General features: G+C 43.7%; 1 protein-coding gene across 6 annotated transcripts in view; it reads left to right on the top strand.

The window, feature by feature from the left end:
• SEMA6A (semaphorin 6A) overlaps positions 1-23359 on the top strand; it is a 126803-nt gene that overhangs the window by 55706 nt on the left and 47738 nt on the right. For 5 of the 6 annotated variants that reach the window (XM_038551863.1, XM_038551862.1, XM_038551858.1 and 2 more), the window contains exons 2-6: positions 10325-10462; positions 12654-12771; positions 16911-16971; positions 17940-18002; positions 18722-18823. In XM_038551863.1, coding sequence (XP_038407791.1) covers positions 10363-10462; positions 12654-12771; positions 16911-16971; positions 17940-18002; positions 18722-18823 — 444 coding nt within the window. In that variant the 5' untranslated portion in view covers positions 10325-10362. Of the gene's footprint in view, positions 1-551; positions 571-10324; positions 10463-12653; positions 12772-16910; positions 16972-17939; positions 18003-18721; positions 18824-23359 lie in introns of those variants that run through there. The other variant, XM_038551861.1, reaches the window with a different exon arrangement.

The raw sequence follows: 23359 nt of genomic DNA, 5'->3' as shown, positions 1-23359 counted from the left end.
TCAAGAGATAATGCTTCCATCTCATTTCTGTCCTGGATGCTTCTAGACAGAGACACGCAGATAAACCCACTGTGTATGTAGATATTTCACTGATGATAAGAACCAGTCGGCAATATCATGCTTTGTTATGGAGCCGATCCTGAAATGATATTATGTTGCTCTATATGCAATTAGAAGCTTGTAGTCAAATATAAACTCTATTTTTGGCTCTCACATTACTGGAAGAGCATCAGGGCTCACTGAAAGAGTCAAGGGATACAATGCAGCAAACACCACAGAACTTGATTCAAAAGGTTTAGTTCAAGGAAATGTTTTCACTGCCTGATTTTGAGACTATTTTACCCAAAAAAGGCATTAAAAATTTGTTCGGCTCGGTCACAGTGTCAATCATGTGTGAATGGTGATGTTGTGACTTTGGGCTGTTTATTCAGGGCTCTGAGGAGGAGAGACTTGCGGGTTTGTTTTCATTTCTCTCGGAGCCACGTTTGAAGTCAACTCTCACTGCAACCCCAACTTCTGCTCCAACCCCAACCAGGGGAAGAACACCTCCCTGTGCTCCAGAGCAGCAAGGTGAGAGTTGTGGCTGGGAGACTCTGTTTATCATTAGCTACTCTGAGAGCAAGCAGCTTGAGGAGAAATTACTGGGGAGAGTCATCCTGTCAAAGGCTAGAGATTGCTCCAGTTTAGTTGTAAAGCAGCTCAGCATTTTGACAAAGTTTCGTGGAAAACTCTAGACACGGATGTCTCTGGTTGGCTCTTTATAAAGTCACTCTGGAAGCATCTTTCTAAGGATGAAAGGAAAGTGGCTCCAATTTAGGCCTGTTATTTTTGCCCTATTTCATTTTTAATGAAATTAGCAATGTACAGAAAACTAGGGAGAGTAATAAGAAAAAACTCAGATCATCAGCACCTCGAATGAACTAATACCAATATTCTGAGGTTCTGCAGCAGAGCTTCCTGCCCCCCACCCCCGCTTTCTTATTCCTGGGTCATATTCTTAGAAGGAAAAAGGAATCTGATACATCTTTATTCTCAGCTGTAATTCTTTTCACCCGAACTCTGGGTGCAGTGCAAAAATCCATCCACTACTTTAGACAAATATTTGAAATTCCTTAAGCAAAGAGTGAAATGGTCCAGTTTCAGTGTCTGAAAATCCAATCAGCATGGAGTTGCTCATTTTAACACACTGTTCTCTAGACCTGGTCCTGCTGGAAATCTGTTAGTTACCGCTTGTGCCTCCTTTACCTGCCAGTCCGCAGTGACCCGGCCAAGTCTTTGTCCATCCAGAGGCCTAGGGTGATCATCCCAGCTGCACATCCCTGCAGCACCCTCACCCTCTAGACACTGTTCTTCCCGATAGGACTTTTATTTCTTTCTGAAACCGGATTGGTACTTGTTTTTATATTCTATTTTGGGACAATGGGCAGGAGCTGTGCGGGGTCCATCTACTAAAGAGTACGGTCCTGGGGGATGAGGAGACCTTTCTTTCCAGCTCTGTCTGCATCAGCATCTAGCACAGAGCCTGGCTTCCAACAGAAAGCAGGGAATTGGGCAGTGGAAGTAATGAACATCAGGCAGCAAGCCCAGGAGAAATGAATGAGTCTTGGCTGCTTTTCTGCAAGCAGTGTAATGTAGGGACAGAGCTCAGTGAAGGAGTCAGGAGTCCTCAACTGCTGTTCAGCTTTGCCACTTTTGAGCCGCCCCACACTTGGCAAGTGACTTCACTTCTCAGGCCTCAGTTTCCTTAACAGTAAAACAAAGGGGGCATGTGTTTCTGCCTCTGGAGCAGATGTTTGAGCTCAGCAATATTATAAAAGCTGAAAAGATGGGAGGTGCCCAGAAGCCGGTGTGTGACATGGCTACACACGGCTGGGACTGCTGCGGCTTTTTGAGGTCAAGACAGTTTGCCATATATTTTCGGGCCTGCTAAGGTCATGGACACACCTGCAGAGTGCTAGTGAGTCAGGAGACTATATCTGAAACATCCAAGCAAAATGCACCACTGGCTCAGGGGTGCATGTGTGTGTCAGGGTGGAAGGTAAAGACAAAGAAAGCAGTCATAACACAGAACCTCCTGAAAGATAAGGCTTGCCTTCTCCCCTTAAAAGATTAAATAGGTTTCCACCCTGACCTTATTTTTCCAACAAAAAAATTTTTTTCCACGTAGGGCTTCTGAATTCACAGCTGTTTTCCTGCTCCTTTGTGACAGTGGTTTCAGACCTAAAATGGGGCATAATGCACAGTCGATGTTTATGATTATACTCCACTGAATGCCAAAAGCATTCTCCAAAACGTGTTGAGGCTAGGCCTGTGGCATTTCCCTTGAAATGGGTGCTTCTGTGTCTGTCTCCGCTGATGGCTGAGAAGAGGAGAAGGAGACCAGAGTATTAAGAGCCCAGGGCAATTTTTCTCATTTGCATGAACCTTCTATCTTAATGAAAGTATCACCCAGCTGGTGGCTGGACATGGTCCCTGTATGTAGACTGGGTTAGAGCAGAGGTTTCAACCAGGATCACTGGGCCCAAGGTGTTCATTTCACCTGAGAAGTATTCTCTGATGGCCCAGTTATGCATCCTGTGGACAGCAGCAGCCTCAGTGGTGTGGCCCTTGAAACAGGGCTGTCTAGGCCAGTGAAGGCCACCTGCTATTTAAACACTCCTTAATTCTCGAAATGGCCCTCTGGTGCAAGAATAATCAGCAGTTCAGTCTCTCGTAAGATGAGTCTCCAGCATTCAGCAAGCTGGATTTTCTGCACCAAAAGCCTGCCCTCCCGCCTCTCTCTGGGAGAGGTGCCTTTCTCGGACGTGAGGGGTGTCCAGATCTGTTCATCTTCTCAGCTCCTGAAGCAGACAGACTTGTTTTTAGCCTTCATAACAGAAACTGTTTTCTATGATGGACTGACTTCAAAACCTCACTGCTGAGGAGATGGCAGGCAAGTGGTTCCACTTAACACAGTGTTGTCACGAGCCAATCAATTTTTCCAAAAACTGTGGCTGAGAAGTATTTGCATCTTTCTATCACGTTAAGCCTGCAATCACAGGGCCATAAAGTGGAATGAGCCTTTGCATGTCTACATGTTTGCAAGCAACTATGTACTCCTTTTTATAGATTTTTATTACTGAAGCCATTAGGGACTTCCAGCCACGTGAGCATAGATGCATCAACCTGTATTCAACTATTAAGATAATAGTGCAGTTTCTATGTATGTCAGCAACTCTCTCTTTTTTTTTTTTTTTTTTTTTTCAGCAACTCTCTCTTGTCCAACCTTCCTTCTGTTCCCCTTTCTTTGTTGTCCCGGAAGGACATAAACTTTGGCGTCACACAGACCTGGGTTTACGCCTGCACTTCTCCTTCTTACTGATAGGGTTGTAAATATTGACCGTATGCCACCCGGACATGTTCCTTAATCCCCCGGAGCCTCAGTTTCCTTGTGTGCATAAGGCCTTAAGACCAGAAGGCCTGTCTCGTGGGGTTGCCATGAGGTTTAATTAAAATACTATGTGGAGGTACCTTGCCCACAGAGGTGTTCAGCAAAGCTCCACACCCATGCCATCCCTTTCCTGTGTTCCACAGTTATTTTCCTTTGCACTCGAGTGCCTGCTAGGATTACATTTTACAAATCACATCATGTGAGTTAGGCCATTCTGAGACTGACTCATGCCTTTCCCAGACGCCCACCCCCAATTGGAAGCTTAGTGACCCAGAAGGAGAAAGGGGTAGTGAGAGTGGAGGGAAAGAGAGGGACCAAGACAAGGGAGCTTCCTTTCCCACTAAGGAGGTAGAATGCCAGCTGCAAATCTAGGGCCCAGCTGAGAATTTCTTAAGAAATTCCAAGAAAAGCTATAAAAGGCAACTTTTTAGTATCACAACAGAAGAATAAACACTTATTGAGGGGCACAACTTTTATGAGCGTTATCTCATAACCAAACTCGAGGCATTATTTTGCCCACTCTAAGGCTGAGGAACCCAGGGTTCAGAGACCTTCAGCATCTTGTCAGAGGTCCCAGCTGGTAAGTGGGACTCAGGACCTCATGTTCTCACCCTCTGCTCTTTCTGCTCCCTACATCATGACCAATAGTTTGGTTTCATGTAGGAGCTTTTACACCAGTTCCAATTCAGTTTTTTAAAGACAGTCGTGTTATAAAGACTAAGATGATGAGGTCATAAAGCTGGCACATAGTAGCCAAGAAATGGAAGCAACCCAAGTGTCCACTGACAGGAGAAAGGATGAGGAGGAAGTGGTGCACACAGTGGAATATTACTCAGCCATAAAAATGATGAAATCTTGCCATTTGCAACATGGATGGATCTAGAGGGTATTCTGCTAAGTGACGGAAGTCAGACTGAGTAAGATAAATACATTTCACTTATGTGGAATTGTAGAAACAAAATAAATGAACAAATAATACAACAGAAACAGACTTCTAGGCATAGGAAACAAACTGTGGGTTACCAAGGGGGAGATGCATGAGGGGATGGGTGAGAAAGACAAAGGGGATTAAAAGGTTCAAAATTCCAATTATAAAAAAAAAAAAAAAAATTCCAATTATAAAATAAGTCAGTCATGGGATGTACAGCATAGGGAACATAGTAGTACTGCAATAACTTCGTATGGTGACAGACAGGTAACTACTCTGATTGTGGGTATCATTTTGTAATGTATAAAAACATTAAATCACAGGACGCCTGGGTGGCTTAGTGGTTGAGCACCTGCCTTTAGCTCAGGGCATGATCCCGGGGTCCTGGGATCGAGTCTCACATCGGGCTCCCTACATGGAGCCTGCTTCTCCCTCTGCCTGTGTCTCCACCTCTCTTCTGTGTCTCTCATGAATAAAATAAAATCTTTTAAAAACTCATCAAATCGCTGTGTTGTAGACCTGAAGCTAATAGGATATGTCTTTTTTTTTTTTTTAGTTTTGTAAAAGCTAGAGCAGTAGAAATGAAGTGTCACTCTTAGTGTAAAATCCAACTATTCAAGGGCTCCTGGGTTGGCTCAGTCAGTCAAGCATCTGCCTGTGGCTTAGGTCATGATCCCAGAGTCCTGGGATCAAACCCCATGTCAGGCTCCCTGCCTGCTTCACCCTCTCCTTCTATCTTCTGCTCCCCCTGCTTGTGCACATTTTCTGTCAAATAAATAAGTAAAATCTTAAAAAACAAAATAGCCATCCGAATATAATTAAATGGTAACAACTATGGTCCCTGACAAGGTTAGAACTACTTACGAGACTTGAACCTTTTCCTGATGTTGAAACTAGGTGGTGTCACATGCTGAGATTTCTCTGCTCTAGCTCAAGGAACTTGTCACAAAAGGAGTGTCCTGGTTCAAAGTCACAACAGGTCCTGCCCTCCCTAATCACCACCATATACCCACTCCCTTCGTCACTGGGGCAGAATCACCTAGAATCATATCATCTCAGAACCTGGAGGAGTTCCAGAGGCCATTACATTTTATATCCTTTCATATTACAGGTGAGGAAAGAGAGCCAGCAAGGCTACGTGACTCACCTAGGTCTCCCAGTTAGTGTGCCCTTCCTTCTATTAATGACAGCGTGAATTATTGATTACCTTTAAAACTTCCTATGATGTCAGTACAAAGTGTGCTTTTTAAAAGAATTACTGAAACACGGTAGTAAATGATGTACATCATCAGAAAAAAAACCCTGCCACTACAATTATCCTCTTTATTCCTAGGACATACTTAAAGTTATTATCGAGAGTATTTTGCAATTGCAATATTCCAGATAAATTCTTTTTCCCCATTGTTAACGCTTAGTATTAAAACGTTCACTGGATGCCAACATACTGGAAGATTGTACCACAAGTTGTATCCATACAGCCAAGTCCAGGTGCAGGGGCAAGTGTACTGGGCTGCTGATTGCATGTGTCCACAGGGTGCGAAACAACCCATTTGGGTCTTTAAAACAAGCAACATCCGTTCACTTGTGTGTACAGACATTGGGTCCCACCAGGTTCATTTGCTAAGACTGACCGGTAACTGCTAAGGTCCGAACAAGCAAACTAACTCATGTAGCAGCGCTGATGTGCTCTTCCTCAGTGGCATGGAGGCTGCCTCAGAGCCTTCAGGAGTCAGACAGGTGAGCTTAGTGGGTGAAGAGGATTCCTAAGACCATGGAAAGTAGTGGGAATGTTTCCAACTGCAGAGGACTAGCTGCTCTCCTTTGGGCAGCCACCACTCGGCTCCAGAGTGTTGACCATGTGAAATGTTGGCTAGCAAAGGCAGATCTCTGATTTTCTTTTTTTAAGAAGCCAGAAACCCAGAGTTCTATGTTAAATCTCCTTCTCCACCCCACCCCCCGAAATGTTAGCAACTAATTTAGGTTTTTTTCTGCTCTGTAAGCCAAGCTACGGCCAAGTCCTACCAGTTTATGAGCCCGAGTACAATTTTCCAGGACAGGCTTTGGGGGAGTAGCTGGGCAGAAGATTGGAACTAGTACTGCGGTTAAGCGTGAGTGGTACCCTGGCTGTACATGCTTGTCGTGGTTCACCAGTCCTCGTGGCACTTATGAAAGTAACCTGAAATCAGAAGTAGGACACGGCAATTTGTGACCTCATTTTCTGACTTCATAATCATTCCCAGTTCTAGTGACATCCCCTTTGCTTCATGTTTTGCTGACACAATGACCTGCTATATAACAAGGGTATGGGGGAGGGAGGTGGATGGAAGCTCCAATTACTGAAAATATTTGATCATTTTAAGGAACAAATATCAACATGAATGTAGTCATGGGGTTTTCAGACAGACTTCCTTCCAGCCCCCTTTGTATGGCCCTCAATCCGGAATACTGAAGGCTGGTTTCCTGGCCAGTCAGCATTCTGCACAGACCCTTCAGCTCATGGCAGCCAATAGCCACAACACTATCTGTGCGCCACGGCTCTGTTAACTCAGTCTGGTCTTAAAAACTGTAGGGGAAAAATTACAGTAGAAGAGAATTTTTAGCTGGGCTGAGAGTATGCAGTAAGTCAACACAATTCTTGCCCATGTGACTCAGAGTAAAGTCATGTAATTAATTTTAGATGAATCCAAATAGATCTAATAAATTCACCTAGCAGATGCCTATTAAAATTAAGAATGCTCTTAAGGTTTTCCACAAATACTGCAGGTTACAGAGGAGTAGGGTTATAACTTTAGAGCAATGGTGTATTTTACAAAAGCCATGTCTCTTCAGGCTCAGAATAGCGGAAATTTGAGACCATGAGACTGGAAATTCAGGCATAATGGGCTTCTTTTTGAAGTAAATGTTTTTGTGTAGAATCCTCACTGACAGTCTTCCCATTATCTAATTGTCTGGATATCTGCTGAAGTCGAAGTCCTGTTCAGCCTATATACAAGCTCGGTCACAGAGAGGGAAATGGGCAAATGGCTACAGATGCCTAGAAATACGCTGTATGTGGGAAGCGCTGTTGACAGTCTCCAAGATGACCTGAACAACCTCTTTAACTGAAGCAGCCCAGCTAACTTAAGAGTTTTAAATTTAGGGGCAAGTTCCTGTTTGTTTTTTGTTCTCCTAGGCTCGAGGCATGTCTGTATGTCTGCACCGTTGTGGACTTAGCAGGGAAACCCAGCCTGCATTCCACAGAATGGGAAATGACAATGTGATTGAATTGGAATCTCTCCACAAAGTAATCATTTCAACAAGAAAATATATTGTCTACATATTTACAAGGGTTAGAGCCCAAAGTTGTGTAGGAGGGAAACAATACATCAAAACCTCAGCCGAAGACAACTGTAAAGTATTCGTGTGGACGGCCCAAGGTACCTCCAGAATGCTTCCTCCCATATGATGTACATGTTAACAACCTGATGATATGATGATAGAAAGACACATAAAACAGCTATTTTTCCTGGCACAGGGCCCTGCTGTAAACCTGGAGATCTTTAAATACCCCACCTCAGCCATGATCCTGGCTGGGTATAAGGATTAAAGGAAGCCACTGGAGTGTAGAAGAGGTTTCTCCTGCAGGCACCTGCCCTGCCTGCCAGCTTCTGGGGATGGCACATGGTTAAGATAGGAAATGCAAAATTTTAAGATAGGAAACACGAAAATTAGGAGATACAGTGAAATAGCTGGGCTCTGTCTCGTTAGTTTGTAGGACATTTGTACAAAGATGAATGTCAATTGTGGAAGACCAGAGATTCATTTGTCATGTCGAGGAGACAAATTAATCTTTAAAAGTATACATTCTATTTCCCAAAGTTTCTAAAAGAATGAGAATCAGCATTGTGAGTCTCCATTACTCTTCCATCACATGCTGCAAACTCTCTGAGGCAATCTCCTTCTGTATTATGCTGTAATACTGCTCTTGAGCCCTTGGTAAATGTTGCCACTTCCCCTTGCTCGGGTACTTTCTCATCTAAAATGTAACAGCTGACTGGGATCTGGTTTATGTCTGTCTTACTCCGGTGACTGATTTTCCCTCTTTAGTGTTATACTGAACAGATGCCATGAGAAGCACACAAGGGGACCTCAGAGCTTCTTCCCTTTGGGTTCAGAGTCTCCAGAATAGGAAGAACCTGCAAATGAACGAATGGATAGTCAATCGCTTTTAACCTGTCTATAAATATATGTTTACGTCTCTTGCTAATGGATTGCCCTTGTGAGCAAGTCATCATTTAAAGTTTAATTTCCGCATCTGAGATGGAGATATGGAATTGCTCAGCCTTTTCTCTCAAACTCTCTCCCTCTTTTTCAAGAGAAAGCAAATTAATTAATGTGTACTTTTCAATTGAAGAAATGATTAAGCCCCAGCTGTGTCTGTGAAATCATAAGTTGCGATGCAACACTTGGGACTTGTTAATGCTTTTTTTGGCATGAAAAAGAGAGACATAGGTATCTAATATTAAGTGGTGTTCTAAAAAGCGTAAGTTAGCAGTTTGTTTGCCAAATTAACTTTCAAAGAGATCTAAGTTACTAAGTTTGACTTTTCTACACACAAATCTTAAATGATTGATGGACTCCTGTAAAATAGCTTTGTTCAAAAAAGATCATCTTTGGCAGGCTACTTCAAAGGCTTTATCACTCTGGAAAGATGAAAAGATATCCCCATTTTACATTATTTCCCTTATAGATCAACACTTCCTTGAAATATGCCCGAAAATTATGCAATACTTACTGTATTATGAGCCTTCTTTCACTGTATCCAGCGGCCCCACATGGGATTGCTTTTATTTCTAAGACTTAGGAGAATTTTCTACACATAAAGAGCATCTTTAAGAAAATACAGCTGGGCAGAATGGTATATCTGGCATTTTTATTCACTACTGCTTCATTGCAAGGCAGTGTTTCAGACTAAAATGTACAGAGATACCATTTTTTAAATCAACAGTACCATTTCAGGCGGCCCCTGGGTGGCTGAGTGGGTTAAGCATCTGCCTTAGACTCCGGTCATGATCCTGGGGTCCTGGGATGGAGCTGTCAGGCTCCCTGCTCCGTGGGGAGTCTGTTGGTCCTTCTGTACTGCCCCTCTCCCTGCTTGTTCTCCCTCTCTCTCTCTCTTAAATAAATAAGTAAAATCTTAAAAAATACTATTTCAGGATGTGGTTTCAGAGTCTCCCAATGGTATTCTTTAGTCTAAAAGGATCCATTTCTTTCTTTTTTAAACATAGCTTGTGTGACTTTATTTATGTCTAAGGTCATTCTAGAATTACTGTGGAATGATGTAAACCAAGGGTGAACATTTCAACTAAGGGGTCAAGCAGATAACAGAAATTAGCCAACAGGGCCTGTTATGGGCGGGGGGGGGATCCGTGCATGCACACAGGTGCATGTGTGTTGGGGGTCCAGGGCAGTGCCCGAAGGGAATAGTCATTTAGGTCCACCTGTCAGATATCCTGATTTTTATTAGAAACCTCCTAATTTTTCCAATATCGGCAACAAATTTGTGAAAAGATCTGGAGCTGGCCAAATAAAACATGTCTGGGGGATGGCATGCTGCCCTAAACCTGCTGAGAAGAAAAGTATTTACATTAAAAAGAAAAAAAAATGCTTTCTCAGTTGTCCACACTTTTTGGAATGCAGTTTTGTAATTGTGAAATAGCCACCTATAAAGGCTTTAAAATAGTTCAGGACAAAGGAACTAAGACGGCTCTGGGTCATGTGTTCAGATGCGCGGGGAAGGAGGGTGCAGGGGTTAATGGATACAGATTTCTATGTAAAACACAATAATCCGAGAATTCACAATGGAAAAGATACAAGGCAGAGGCCCCTTTTCTCCTAAATTTATCTGCAAGGCTATTTCATTTTATGGAGGTGAATAAAGCTGACTTGCAAAAAAAAAAAAAAATTCCTTCTTTGCTCTTTGGCAGGGTGAAGTAGAGAAATAAAGTCTCCCCGCTGAACTACTATGAGGTCAGAAGCCTTGCTGCTATATTTCACACTGCTACACTTTGCTGGGGCTGGTTTCCCAGAAGATTCTGAGCCAATCAGTATTTCGCATGGCAACTGTAAGTATCCACAATCTTACTGTCATTCTCTCCCTCTGTGGGCATTTCAGGCTGCATCAACCAGCCAAACACCAAAATTTTTCTGAAATTTAATAAAATAGGAGACTTGTTAGTAGATGACAAAGATGTCTCATCAAATTGGTGACATGGCTGTTCCATAACTTCGTTAAGTACTGTTGTGGCGACACGTGTATGAACCCGTGTGTGAGGATTTGAAACGTTCCTCAGTACCTCTGATGAAGCCTCAGGCCATCCTCCATCGTGCCTGAAAGCCAGCTGTGGGAGAGTATCATTACCATCTGGGTATTGCTCGGAGCACACATTTTTGTGTGTGGTTAATGCATGGGCATTTCTTCAAGATGAGAACAGGAAAGAAGACCACTGTTTTGGAGTACTTAGGGACAAAAATGAACTTTTCCTTCAGACTTACAAGTTCTATCATTGTTGGACTCTGAATTCACAGTGGACCTGTTTCAACTATTTATAACTTTCTTTTGGTCTCCACTTTATCATGAAGAGTAGAAAGCCACGTGATTAAGAGGATAGTTGACTACGTAAGAGAAGTCCTACCTGTAGGTGGGACCGGACAGCCAATGTACTACTTCATTTCCTTCCCTCCAAAAGCCAAACTATTTTATCACAGCAAGAGGTAAAAAAAAGGGATCCCTTTTACCCAAATATCCATTTTCTCAGTAGCCATCCCAAAACAAACACTGAACAAACCCTGGGGAAAATCTTTAGCATTTATAGGGGACACTAAGGAGATCTATCAATGCCTGGCTTTTGCCGGACAGTCTTTGAAAAGGGAAATAATTTTACACGAAGGTGAACTGGCTAAGACCTGGCATAGAAAACAATAAGCAAACAAAAGTCAGGGCGTGAGTAAGGACCAAATTATGTAGTTTGAAATCATTGAAGTGGTGGACCACCTGACTCAAGCTACCAAATCTCGATACACATTTATCAATCCCCATTTGGGACACGGAATCTATCTCTGGTGCCCCTGTAAAGAAGAGCCCCTTGCCCAAATATGCTGCTGAAAATGAAATGTCAGTGGATCCTCAAATCCTTGACAGTAGAGACATGAATTGTTTTAGCATGCTCCTTGATGAATGGGTAAAGCACGAGATAGACCCATACCGAGCTTGACTGTGAGTAAAATATACCAAGGCTCTCTGATATGCACTATGAGTAATGCTCAGATACCACAGGGGATTATGGTGTAGGGGTCTGAGTATAAATCTGTGAATGGTTTTCCAGTCATTATTTACACCCCACCCCCACCCCCCAAAAAGCGTTTTTAAATGTGACTCATCCTTCTTTCCTTCTGAGTTTCCTTGGAGGATTGCCAGTGCTCTGGAGATTGTATGTTTAAAGGCAGAGAGATTTTTGAGATGTAGGTATTTATAAAGGTCATGTGTTATTATAAATTGCCCACTCTTAGCTAAAGAGAAGTGTAGGAACGCAGAAATCTGTTCATGACTCTCCCAAGTCAGGGGATATTCCAGATCACCCGACTGGCTACACTCAGTGTGACCCCGTCCCATTAAAGCCTCGACTTGTGTGAGATTAGCCAATTGCTCAACTCAAGAGTGAACTTCCCACAGTTCCTAGAATGCCAACCAAGCTAGCGGAGCTGCCTTCAATAGTAGATTATTCCAAGTGGACGCCTGTGGAGACTGTATTTTTCTTCTGGCTCCTGGACGAGGGTTCTCGCCTCCAGACCACATTGCCTTTGTGGTGATTGATGGGAAAGCTGCTTTGAAATAGTTTTGTCCGGAGACAAGATCTTTGGCAGGCTGCCTCTCAGGCTTAGCACTCTAAAGAAGATGAAAAGAAAACTGGAAGAAAAGAGCACCTTCATGTAAAGGGTTCACTTGCAAGTTTAACCCCCCAAAAGAGGGACAAGTCAGAAATTGTGACACTGAGAAACAGAAGTCCAGGCTTATTATCACTGGAAATGAGACTGTAACTTGATCGTCCTCAAAGAGCACCCGTCTATCACAGGCTTTCCTAAAATAACAGACTCGTTGGAAATGGAAAGTGGTGGCATGGGCCGACTTAAGTATGGTTTTGTTTTGTGGCTGTGCGCCCCCCCCCCCCCCCCCCCCCCCCGCCTCTCCTCTCCCTGCCCTGTCAATTCTTGGCTTGATTTCCTTTCCCTCTCTTGCCCCATCTCTTCTTTTCACAGATACAAAACAGTATCCGGTGTTTGTGGGCCACAAGCCAGGACGGAACACCACACAGAGGCACAGACTGGACATCCAGATGATTATGATCATGAACAGAACCCTCTACATTGCTGCTAGGTGAGTGGCCTTTCCCTCACATCTGCCCTCAGAGTATCCGAAGGCCCCAAGATCTGAATGTGCTCGTGATGCATCAGTTTGAAGATCATGACGTTACCAAACAGTGTGTTATTTAATTTAAAGGCTACTTTAGTTTGTCCAGCAATCATGCTTTCAAGATTTTGTGTCTGTTTAACTTTAGGTGGATTTGGATGGAAGTATTTGCCTATTTTGGAGCTTAGACTCAAATAATCCACTGTCTGTCTTGACCATATTTGCAAATATCTACTCACGAAACCAGTAGAGTACTTCTCTCCTTGATACTTGTTAAATTAACTTGAATGTGTAAACATGTATTATACAGTGTGTGCGTGGGTGTATATTAAGCCTGTTCGTAACTTCGTAGTGAATATATAGTATATGCCATTACTGTAATAGAATGACGGTGGCACTGATTTTAGAAGAGTGTTTGATTTGGATCTAGTAAGAAAATGCTCATCCACTGTGTAATGTCATTTAAGCAGACCATGTCTTAAGGCTGAGTGGCTTGGCAAGAATACAGCCTAAACACGGCTCACAGGGATTTAGGCTTTTGTCTTAATTCTATTCTTAAGTGACCTGGACCACAACTTCTCTGGCCATGTGTCCTCTCTCAAATGAGACATTAGATTACTTTAAGAAGTCCCTTGGGATTCTAACACTGTATGATCCCCAGTTTGGGAGGTGCATAGTTCATTCAACAAAATTCTGAATGGAAAAGCAACAAGGAATACTATCTTGTGGGATTCCACTGCGATCTTAACCTGGGTCTAGACTGATTAATCACTTAACATGGAAGAAGAAATAAAGATTTACGTCTGTGATACTTGTATGGCTCTGAGCATGGATAAGAAACAGGTAAATAACAACGGTGCTTCATTCTTCTAAAGCACTTAGGTGTTCCCAAATGGCAAGCTATGCAACATAAACCACAAACCACTGGCCACATTACAGCATCCTGCAAGTACCCCATAGATGTCCCAGGGAGCAATGCCAAGGCACTTTTCAGCAATTTACTTCAATACGTATATGGTACATATCTGGTTGTATGTGCTATGTAAATTGTGTTATGTAAGTTCTTTAGAAATGTTAATTCATTCAATCCTGGAAAAGAGCCCTAGTTCAGTGAAGGAACATGCCTTACAGGAAGAAGCCAAGGTACACAGAGGTGAAATGCTTGGACCAGAAATGACAAGGGTAGGATTTGAAGTGGGGCAGCCTTGCTCTAGAAACTGGGTATGTACTCCTGGTACGGGGCGGCCTACTGAGGAGGACAGGTGGTAGTACTGTCTGTCCTGGCAGTAACTTTCTACGAGGTTTTGCCTGAAAACAGGGCCAGTGTGGTTATTCATCAGCAAGCGTTGCAATGAGGTCCTCAGGAGGTGCCTCTCTGAAAGAGTATCAGCTTAGCTCCTTCTTAAGTATCACTTTTAGATTCCTAAATGTAGTAGGGCTGGAAGATTACACTTCTAGTCAATTAATCTATAGGCTGGTCAAAACAAATGATTAAACACTGAATCTGTAAGAAATAGGTTGAGTCAAGAATCTTCTAGTAATGATTCACTCTGCAATGGAGTCTCTAGGGGGAAAAATAGTAAAATGGGCTGCCCTGGCACCTGATGATCTAGTGTGGGTGCAGGCTGCAGGTCCAGGGCCGTGCCTGCGTTAGGAGCAACATGCTGTGCAAACTTAAAAGTGACCGTTATTCCAGCTCATTAAAACTAAGACAGAGTTACCCTAACCCCCCACCCCCTCGAGATGAGAAATGTAAAGGGCCAAAGGAGAGACACACATTCATTTTTTAAAAACTGTAAAACAGACCTGCCTCTCATTAAAGGTCAAATCTGCAACACCCTTGGGCTAACACGTTGGTTTTCACTCTACACCCAAGCTGCCTGCCTTCAGCGCGCACCCTTGGGAAAATTGTTGAAGAAGGAGTTTCCTGGCCACCAGGTTTAGGACCTCTCCTCTCCCTTCAGTTCCCAACCCTGCCCAGAGAGATCCTGGTTCCTGGGCAGCAAGTGACAGATGGAAAGTAAATCCTTCCCCCAGGCTCAAACCTCGGTGACACAATTCAGTTTTGCTCACTGGAGGGGGGAAGAGGAAGTCCTTGGATTAAGTCAGTTTGTGTTCAAATAACTTAATTCAGTTAGGGCAGCTTATGAATCCTGGGATGTACAGGCAGCAGTTGGGAATAACCCTCTACCCTAGTCTTCTTAGGTTTAGCATAAAGCATGGTTTCTGTTTGCTGGGCAGTGTGATCTCTTGGTTACTGAAAAAGATTGCAGTGGTCCAAAAGATTTCATTCACAGAATTCTATTTTTAAAATAGGCTGCCCGGTTCTTCCAATTGGTGTCAGCAATCGGAAGCCAAGCCCCATCCAGAACCCAGAGATTGAGTGAGCCTTGATGGCAGGAACCCCTTTAAAATTCTGCTTTATTACTATCCATTTTGAAAATTCTGGGTTTTTTTGTTTGTTTAATCTCTAAACTGCTAATTAACATAAACAGGTCATGCCAGGAGGGGGCAATCCGAGAGCTTTCTGAGGAATTGCCAGTGCATATTAATCAGCTGTTAATTTACAATTCATATATTCAGCTCCTACTTAAAGTTTTCAGGGGAGGCAGGGCAAGGAAAAACCTAGAGTCATATCAAACCTGATACCAAAGTAATAGGCAATTCCATCCCAATAATGAGCCTGACCCGCAGCACCACCAATAAAGTCGAACAAGTAATAAACGAATGCAATAAAACTGCCTTGAAATTAAAGGGCAGGGTGATTCTGGCACTCTGCTGAGGTTCCAAAAACTTCCCAATTCAGCAATTTACAAAACACAGGCTCCCCATTCTCTCCATCACCACCCTCACACACACACACACACACACACACACACACACTCACACTCACACACTCAACCACTCAACCACTCACAGTTGCAAGGAAATGTCTAAGCAAACTGCCTTGCCCCCAACTTTTATTTTCATATGACAAAGCCTGTTTTTATTTCTATTTTTCTCTGTTGTACTTTTCCTAAAAGCAGTAGCAGACAGATTTCCAAAGGAGGCGGGGGAGGGGGAATTAAAGTGACTCCTGATGGCAGATCATTCCTTTCTTTTTTCTTTCCCCCTCCCTCCACTTTTTCTTAAGTAATGAGGGAGTTTGAAAGTCTACATGGGAACCTTGAGGTCCTCCTGGTTTAAAGCTGTGGGTAATTTTGCAGCCCCAGGACTTCCTTCGTTTTAGAAAAAGTCAATGTTATTTCAAGGGAAAATGAGCTGTTTTGCTTTCCCTCACAAGCCATCTACCCAGTTCAGTGAGTTCTTTTCTTTCCTTTCTTCTGAATTCCAGACAAAAACGCCCTTGTACTCAGCTCACACAGAAGGGGATGTTTAAATATAGCCCCACACCTGAGCTGCTGATTCTGTTTCTTCCCTTCCAAGGGGAGATTGGCAGCAAATCGTAAAGACAACCAAATTCTCCACAAAACAGGAAGGTGAACAGAGCAAGAAATGCAAACTTTAGCTCAAGGACATTTTAGACCTTAATTGACCATCACTGTGTGAAGAAAACAGTGCTTTTTGGAAATAATTTCACCTTTATCATCTTCCATCTTGTCGATCAAATCATTGAAGCTTAGGTTGGAAATATGTTTTTTACAGGGAGAAACAGCCAGAGACAAGCTCTTCTGTTAGCCCCCATGATGAACAATGTGGTTTGTTGAATAGCAAGTTTTTGGTACCTGGATTTGAAGATAATGAAAGGGCATGGGAAACCCACCTGGGTTCTGGTTTTTGGGTCAATTTAACTTTGCGAGTCCTCTCTCCTGAGCTACACACATACAGTGATTACAGTTCTGGTGGGAGGGAGATGACAGCAAAGAGTTTCCGTAAAAGGTGCCCCTTTCAGCAAGATGCCACAATTTATCAGAAGTAGCAGAGTGTGATCGAGAGGCACCTCTTGAAGGCTGAACTATTCCCTTTTTCTTGCATGTGGATGTCTTGTTTTCTAGTAACATGGATATGGATTTATCCACCTCGAATGAGATACGTACTCATTCAGGAGAAAATTAACTGTCTTGACTCCTGTGTTTGACACTGTATCAATTTCTCATTGTTCACAGGGACCATATTTATACTGTTGATATGGACACCTCACACACAGAAGAAATTTATTGTAGCAAAGTAAGTGGTTTTAAAAACCATCTTTCTAAAATAAAGGGTTTTAGGATAGTTCTTGAAGGGAATATGTATCTTAAATGCACTGCTTGAGACGATGTGGCTAATAATTTGGAACTTTTTTTTTTTTTGCAATCCTACTAATTTGGGGCAAATTCATGTTTGGAAACAGTTATCTGCTTTGTTGTTTATTCATCAAATACGTGTGCATATATAGTCTGGAGTTTTAGGTCATTTTCAAATTCCTTTAATAAAATACTACCATGTTTGTCCAGGAAAATATCAGTTTTCATATGTAAAATTTTGCCCCACAAATGTTTCAATGTTACATTTCCATGTCTTGCAGTATTAAGTTTGATTTGACTGTTGTGGCTCAGGAATCTGATCATTATCCACTTCAGACAGACATAAAATATAACCTAAGCTTCCCCTCTAACTCCACATGGAGATATTTTAGTTAATAAAATCTGCCATAGAAGTAGATGATCGCTTCAGTCCATGAATTTACGTGGAGTGTAACCTGAATTAAATCTTTGTCCACCCAAAGTGAATGTCCCCTTTATGTTTAAGTAAATGACTTCCATATTTTAAGGAAAAGGCATGCTTTATGAAAAGTGATTTATCAACTGAAAGGAAAGGGCAAGGACATGTATTTTATCAAAATGAGCGTCCTGATTTGGATATTTTATGAGAAATTTCCACACTGTTGTTTGTTGTTCTTTCCTTTCTCCTTCGTCTTCAACTCAAGGAGAAGATCGTTCTATAGTTTAATGAATAGACAGGAGTTCAAAATTAAATGAAAGGTTCCCATCTCCGATCTTTTGTCGTTACGGTGAATTAATCATGGAGAAAGGGTGCGGAAAGCTTTCAATAAATATATGTTCAGCCTCCGCCTCCCCAAGGGAACTCTTACTTCTAAAAATCAAATGCAACAACCTCTGGGCTCTAATTGATTTCTTTCTTGATCCCTCCAGAAACTGACATGGAAATCTAGACAGGCTGATGTAGACACGTGCAGAATGAAGGGAAAACATAAGGTAGGCAATTTTCATTTCTCCTGCAGCTGCCACTTTGGGTTAAGTTCTTGACTGTTATCTCCGGCCGTAGACCGTGATGTGGAATGGATCGCGCTAGTCCCTTCTCCCCCAGTAATTGCTTTTTCCATCAACTTATTGAAGGCTTTAATTTGCAAAAACTGTTTGCTTTTAATGTGATGAGATATTATGACAGCTGCGAGGGCTGCATCATGAACTACTTAGGGGCGCTAGGGACTGTGGTCACAAAGCTGGCTGCCCCAACTCTTTGGAGTGCACTCTCCAGTAGCCCACTGCACCGACCAGCGTCCTCCGGGAGGCTCAAGAATTGCTCAGAACAAAGCTGCCGCAGACATCCAGGGGTCTGTGCCTTTAGTCCCAGAACAACATACAAACACACTTCAGCCAGGAGCCTCGCGCATCAAGGGACCCTGGGACATCTGGCATTAAAATTAATATGATGGGAGGTTGGCATTTCCAGGCGTGCCTTCCTTTTGTGACATAAATGCACACTCCTCTCTCTCTGCCAGGTGTTTAGTTACTGTTAAAAAAGCCATAGTTGTCAACATCCTCTTTTGGTAAGCATCAGGAGAAACTCGAATTTTTAACAGGGGAACTCCACAGCCACCTTCCTTTAACCTTACTATGGGCAGATCTTGGTACCTGGTGAAGAATGGGTTTCTGTATTGGATGGATACAAGAGAGTTTGCATTATTTTTCAGGATGAGTGTCACAACTTCATTAAAGTTCTTCTGAAGAAAAACGAGGATACTTTGTTTGTCTGTGGAACCAATGCCTTCAACCCTTCCTGCAGAAACTATAAGGTAAATGTGGTTTTGTCTGTTAGAGCCACACGGGCCGGAGGTAGTCCATAATTTACTGTGATTATACCTGCAGCAGCCTAAGAGGGGTAATTCAACACCATCTGGGTTCCTCTCACTCCTTGGACTTAATGTACTGCTCCACATGACTGATCTTGAGCAGGCTCCTGAGCTTCCTGTGTGTGCAGGATTGATTGACACATCTCTAAGGAGCCTACCCAGCAAAGTTAGTTTCTCTAAGACCCTATTCTTCATTGTTCGGAACACCAACAGACTTTTCCACGTATACCATGTGGATTTCCTGTCTCTCCCTTTCTCTTTCTCCCTCCCACCCCACCATCTCCTCTCGGAGCCCAAAACCACACTTATGTTGTAAATGATTCCTATTTTAAGAGATATCTCAAAAGCATGCCCTTGGAAACTGCAGACTTTCTTCTAGGTTAAGATTTCTAAGAACACGGACATGAAATTCCATTAAGCACTCTGCTCACTCGACAGTGGCCTTACCTACTGTGGCTTTTATGCAGGGGGTAAAAAATTAAGTCTCCGAGCATGAACAAATCAAGTTAGTTCTGAGCAGCGGGTAGAGGTATTACTGAAGCAGCAGAAGCAGAGGTTGCAATGATCTAAGGTCTTGGCTCCACATCTTTTAGCTCCCCTTGCCCCTTCTTTCCACCACTGTCCTTCTTTCAGCAAACATGTGCTCGGTTGATTGCATGGCCAGGCACTGAGGCTGTGAGGACAAATAGGAGGCCTCCATCCTTAGGGAAGCCAGACAGGGAGAAGAAAACTAATGCCATGGGGTTGCTGCCATGGTAACATAATGCAGAGCATGATGGAAGCACAACAGAGAGGTACTAATCTTAGCCTGAGATGAGGACTCAGAGGAAGCTTCTAGAAGGAGGTAGATGACCCCTCTCTTTAAATGCTCCCTCCTGCTGTTCTCATATATCGACCATGAACACCCCCGGTCTGGAGGACAGACACCACCATGTCTGTGACCATCCACAACCCAACCTAGTGCCCCCTGACAGGCACTCTGTGGATTTTTGTGAGGGTGAAGAGTGAATGAGATGCTGACCTTTGTTTTAAAGAAGTAGAAATTAGCCGAATGAAGAGAGAAGGGCATTCCAGGTAGAGGAAAGGGTACTACAAAGGCACTGAGTAGGAAACAGTCTGTTCAGTGTGAGAAACCTCCTTTGAGTCTGCAGTGCTGGACTGGGAAGTGACAAAACAAACCAGAGGCTGGAGAGATAGGTGGTCCCAGAGATGAAGGGAAGAGAACAGATTCAGAAGATATTTAAGTGACCCAAACCAGGAGGATTCAATATGTGATGAGCAGCACGGGATAAGGAGAGAGAGGAGTTAAGAATGACTGTTCGGGGCGGGGGCAGCCCGGGTGGCTCAGCGGTTTAGCGCCGCCTTCAGCCCAGGGCATGATCCTGGAGACCCAGGGCTGAGTCCCACATCAGGCTCCCTGCATGGGGCCTGCTTCTCCCTCTGCCTGTGTCTCTGCCTCTCCTGTCTCTCTCTCTCTCTCATGAATAAATAATAATTAAAAAAAAAATCTTAAGAAAAGAAGAATGACTGCTCGGCTATCTCTTGGGTAGGTGGATGGATGGATGAAGCTGCCACCAGTTTGGACAGGGAATAAAAGCAGAAGAGCAGTGGGATTGGCTGGGGCAGGCAGTGAGAAGGTGTGGCTTTGGTTCTGGGCCATGATGAGGACGCCCAGCCCTGCGGGTGGCGATGCCCAAGGGATGTGAACAGACACAGCTAACAAGCAGATGGATGGGTGAGCCTTGATTGAGGGACAGATGTGGAGAGAAAGACACATTTGGGTTTCACCAGCATCAAGTGAACTCCGACGGGTGTGAAGAATGAGAAAAGAAATGGTGGGCTGATACCCAAACCAGAGGGCTCACCAACAGTTTTAAAAGCCCCTCAGCCTTAGCACAGACCTCAAGGGGAGGGCCTTGCGGACCCTTCCGCTCCTCTTCCATCTTACACTTGGAAATGGGGACCAGCAGAGCCAGGATTGGGGTGAGCAAGGGAGGCATTCTCCCCAGGTACAAAATGTAAGGGGGCACCAAAACCGTTCAATATCAAGGTAAGTGATATCTTCAGTGCAGTATTTTTCAAAAATCTAAATTAATGTAAAAAATTCTGTCCTAAAATGGCGAACTTTTTGATACTGGCAGGATCCATTCAGCCTGTAACAGGCAAACATTTACTCTGGCCAAGGGACAGCATACAGCTGACGTTTTGACTTGAATTCTCCCACTTAATATTCCATCCCCGTTTGTCATTGTTTAGGACTCATTAAGATTAATGCTTTTCACAATTCCCAACCAATTCCCTAGCTGGAAAGCTATCTTTTATGACAAATGACAGGTTTTCTTGGCACTGTGAGACACAGACCCGGAGTGGTCTAGCTCATTCTGCCCACACATGTTCCATTCCCCGGGATGCCTGACCTGTGGCGAGACAATCACCTGTCTCTTGTTCTGGCCACATCTGCTGAGACCTGTTCGGGAGCCTGCGCCTCTCCGAAACCCACGGGATGCTCTCCCGCACTTCCTGTCTCTCGCCCAGCCCTGTGAAAAGTAGGGAGCACTCGGAAAAGTGTTTTTCCAGACTCAGGGCAGCAGGACTTTGTTGATGATATGAAACAAGAATGTATTTGGCTGCAGGAAGAATGGACAGTCTCTCTCTCTCTCTCTCTCTCTCTCTCTCAAGCGCTTTTTCTGAACAGATCAGGACTAGAGGTTGAAAAACAAAACAATGACCAGTCCCCCTCTCCCAAAACCCAAGTCTCTTAGCACAGAAACATCAAGGTGATGATACTAACTTGAAGCAGGAGGGTGATACGTTTTCGGAGGTCTCCACCTCTGCACCATGCCCCGATTTATACAGTTTTAAAACAGAAGCAGCCTGAATATATTAGGAAGATTATAGCCCCAAATAAGAATTTGGAATGCCACCCACTATAAATAAATAAATCTAAAACCACACCCCACGGTCTTTCTTCCTCTGTTCTCTAAACTTCTGCAAAAAAAGTCAGGCTGATTCTTAATGTAATTATGTGTACTCAATGGTGATTTAATTTCCAGGGGCTGATATTAGGTCTGAGATTGGGCGACTACCACCAGGATTAGTTCTAACTTCATGGAAAGAGGATTTCACCATGCATTGTTTTGTCTCTGGGCTTTTCCAAACTCACCAACCGAAACATTAATATCTCACTGCTTCTTGCCTTTGACTTGCTATATCTATGGCTACTGCTTTTTTTTTTTTCTGTTTTAGAAGTAGGTACATTTAATAATGTAAATCCTCCATTGTATATGGTCTCCCCATTGCCAGGATTACAGCATGCACTGCTTGGGATAAAAGCATTTCCGCTGCATCACTGTGTACTTGCCAGATCCAGAGACCACAAAGTCTGTCACAGTTTAACAAGATGCCCTTATTGGGGGGTGGGTGGGGGAACCTTTCATAGAAATGTGCTGAGGGGAAGAGAGTACTTTTAAAGGGTGTCCCACCTGAACATCTTTCCCCTAAAAATACTGCTTTGGGGGTTCTCAACTAGTTTGAACAAATAGGATGGGTTTCAATGGGAGCTATCTCAGAGCCGTTACCGAAGACAGAAGTCCTGGCATATTCCTGCAACAGTTCCTGGGGGTTGAGGGCAAAAAGCACAACGAGTGGACAACACTGCCAGCCGCTCCAAAAGCACCTCACTCCTCCCACCCAGCAGACTCCAAACACCTTGACTTAAGGCGCCCTGACTTCCAGCGCTCAAGGCCTTTCAGCGGATCCTTCCTCTGCACCAGTGCCGTCTTGGGCTCCCCTCCTTCCAGTTTCGTATCTGTAGTCAAAGCAGGCAACTGCCAGATGTAAACAAGATAGCCCCGAGCAACAAAAAGAAGAACGAACCACAGAGTTATAAAAACATTAATTCCCTGGAGTAGATAATTTTATGGACTCTGTGGTACTGAGCTGTAAATGCTAAGGAGATGCCCTGGTGTAAGGAAGACGACCACATGGTACAAGGCAGAAACTTTGAGGGGGGGGCAGTGACAGAGGAGGGTCCGTGCCACCAGGTCGTGCAAAAGGCTAAGCGTCATCCTGCTCCTATTGCTGCCATCTCCTCGGATCTTGGGCTTCTGTACTGGATCCTTCGTATCTAGTGGAGCAGAATATAGAAAGAGAGCAAGAGTGAAGGACACTGGAAGGTTTTTAGAGACCAGACCTAGACAAGGCACACAGCCTTCCACTCACATGCTGTTGGCCAGAGCTCATTCTGTGATTGTACCTAACTCCAAGGGAGGGTGGGAAATGTAGTTTAGTGTGATGTGGAGGAAAGGGAAATAGAATTTGGTGCGCAGCTGAACAACCAGCAAGGCTCTTCCACACCCTCAAATCTCATGAAGCTAGGTGGGTAGCTTGCAGGAGTAAGACAAGCAGGGCGTACATACGTCTTGTGGATAAAGAGGCCTTGGTGCCGGAGTCCACATGCTTCTTTGAAGTAGATGACAG

The sequence above is a fragment of the Canis lupus genome, chromosome 11 (assembly GCF_011100685.1).
Source record: "Canis lupus familiaris isolate Mischka breed German Shepherd chromosome 11, alternate assembly UU_Cfam_GSD_1.0, whole genome shotgun sequence".
In the NCBI taxonomy this organism is placed as follows: Eukaryota; Metazoa; Chordata; class Mammalia; order Carnivora; family Canidae; genus Canis; species Canis lupus.
Note: the sequence above shows the minus strand (reverse complement) of the source record. Positions and strands in the feature narration are given on the sequence as shown.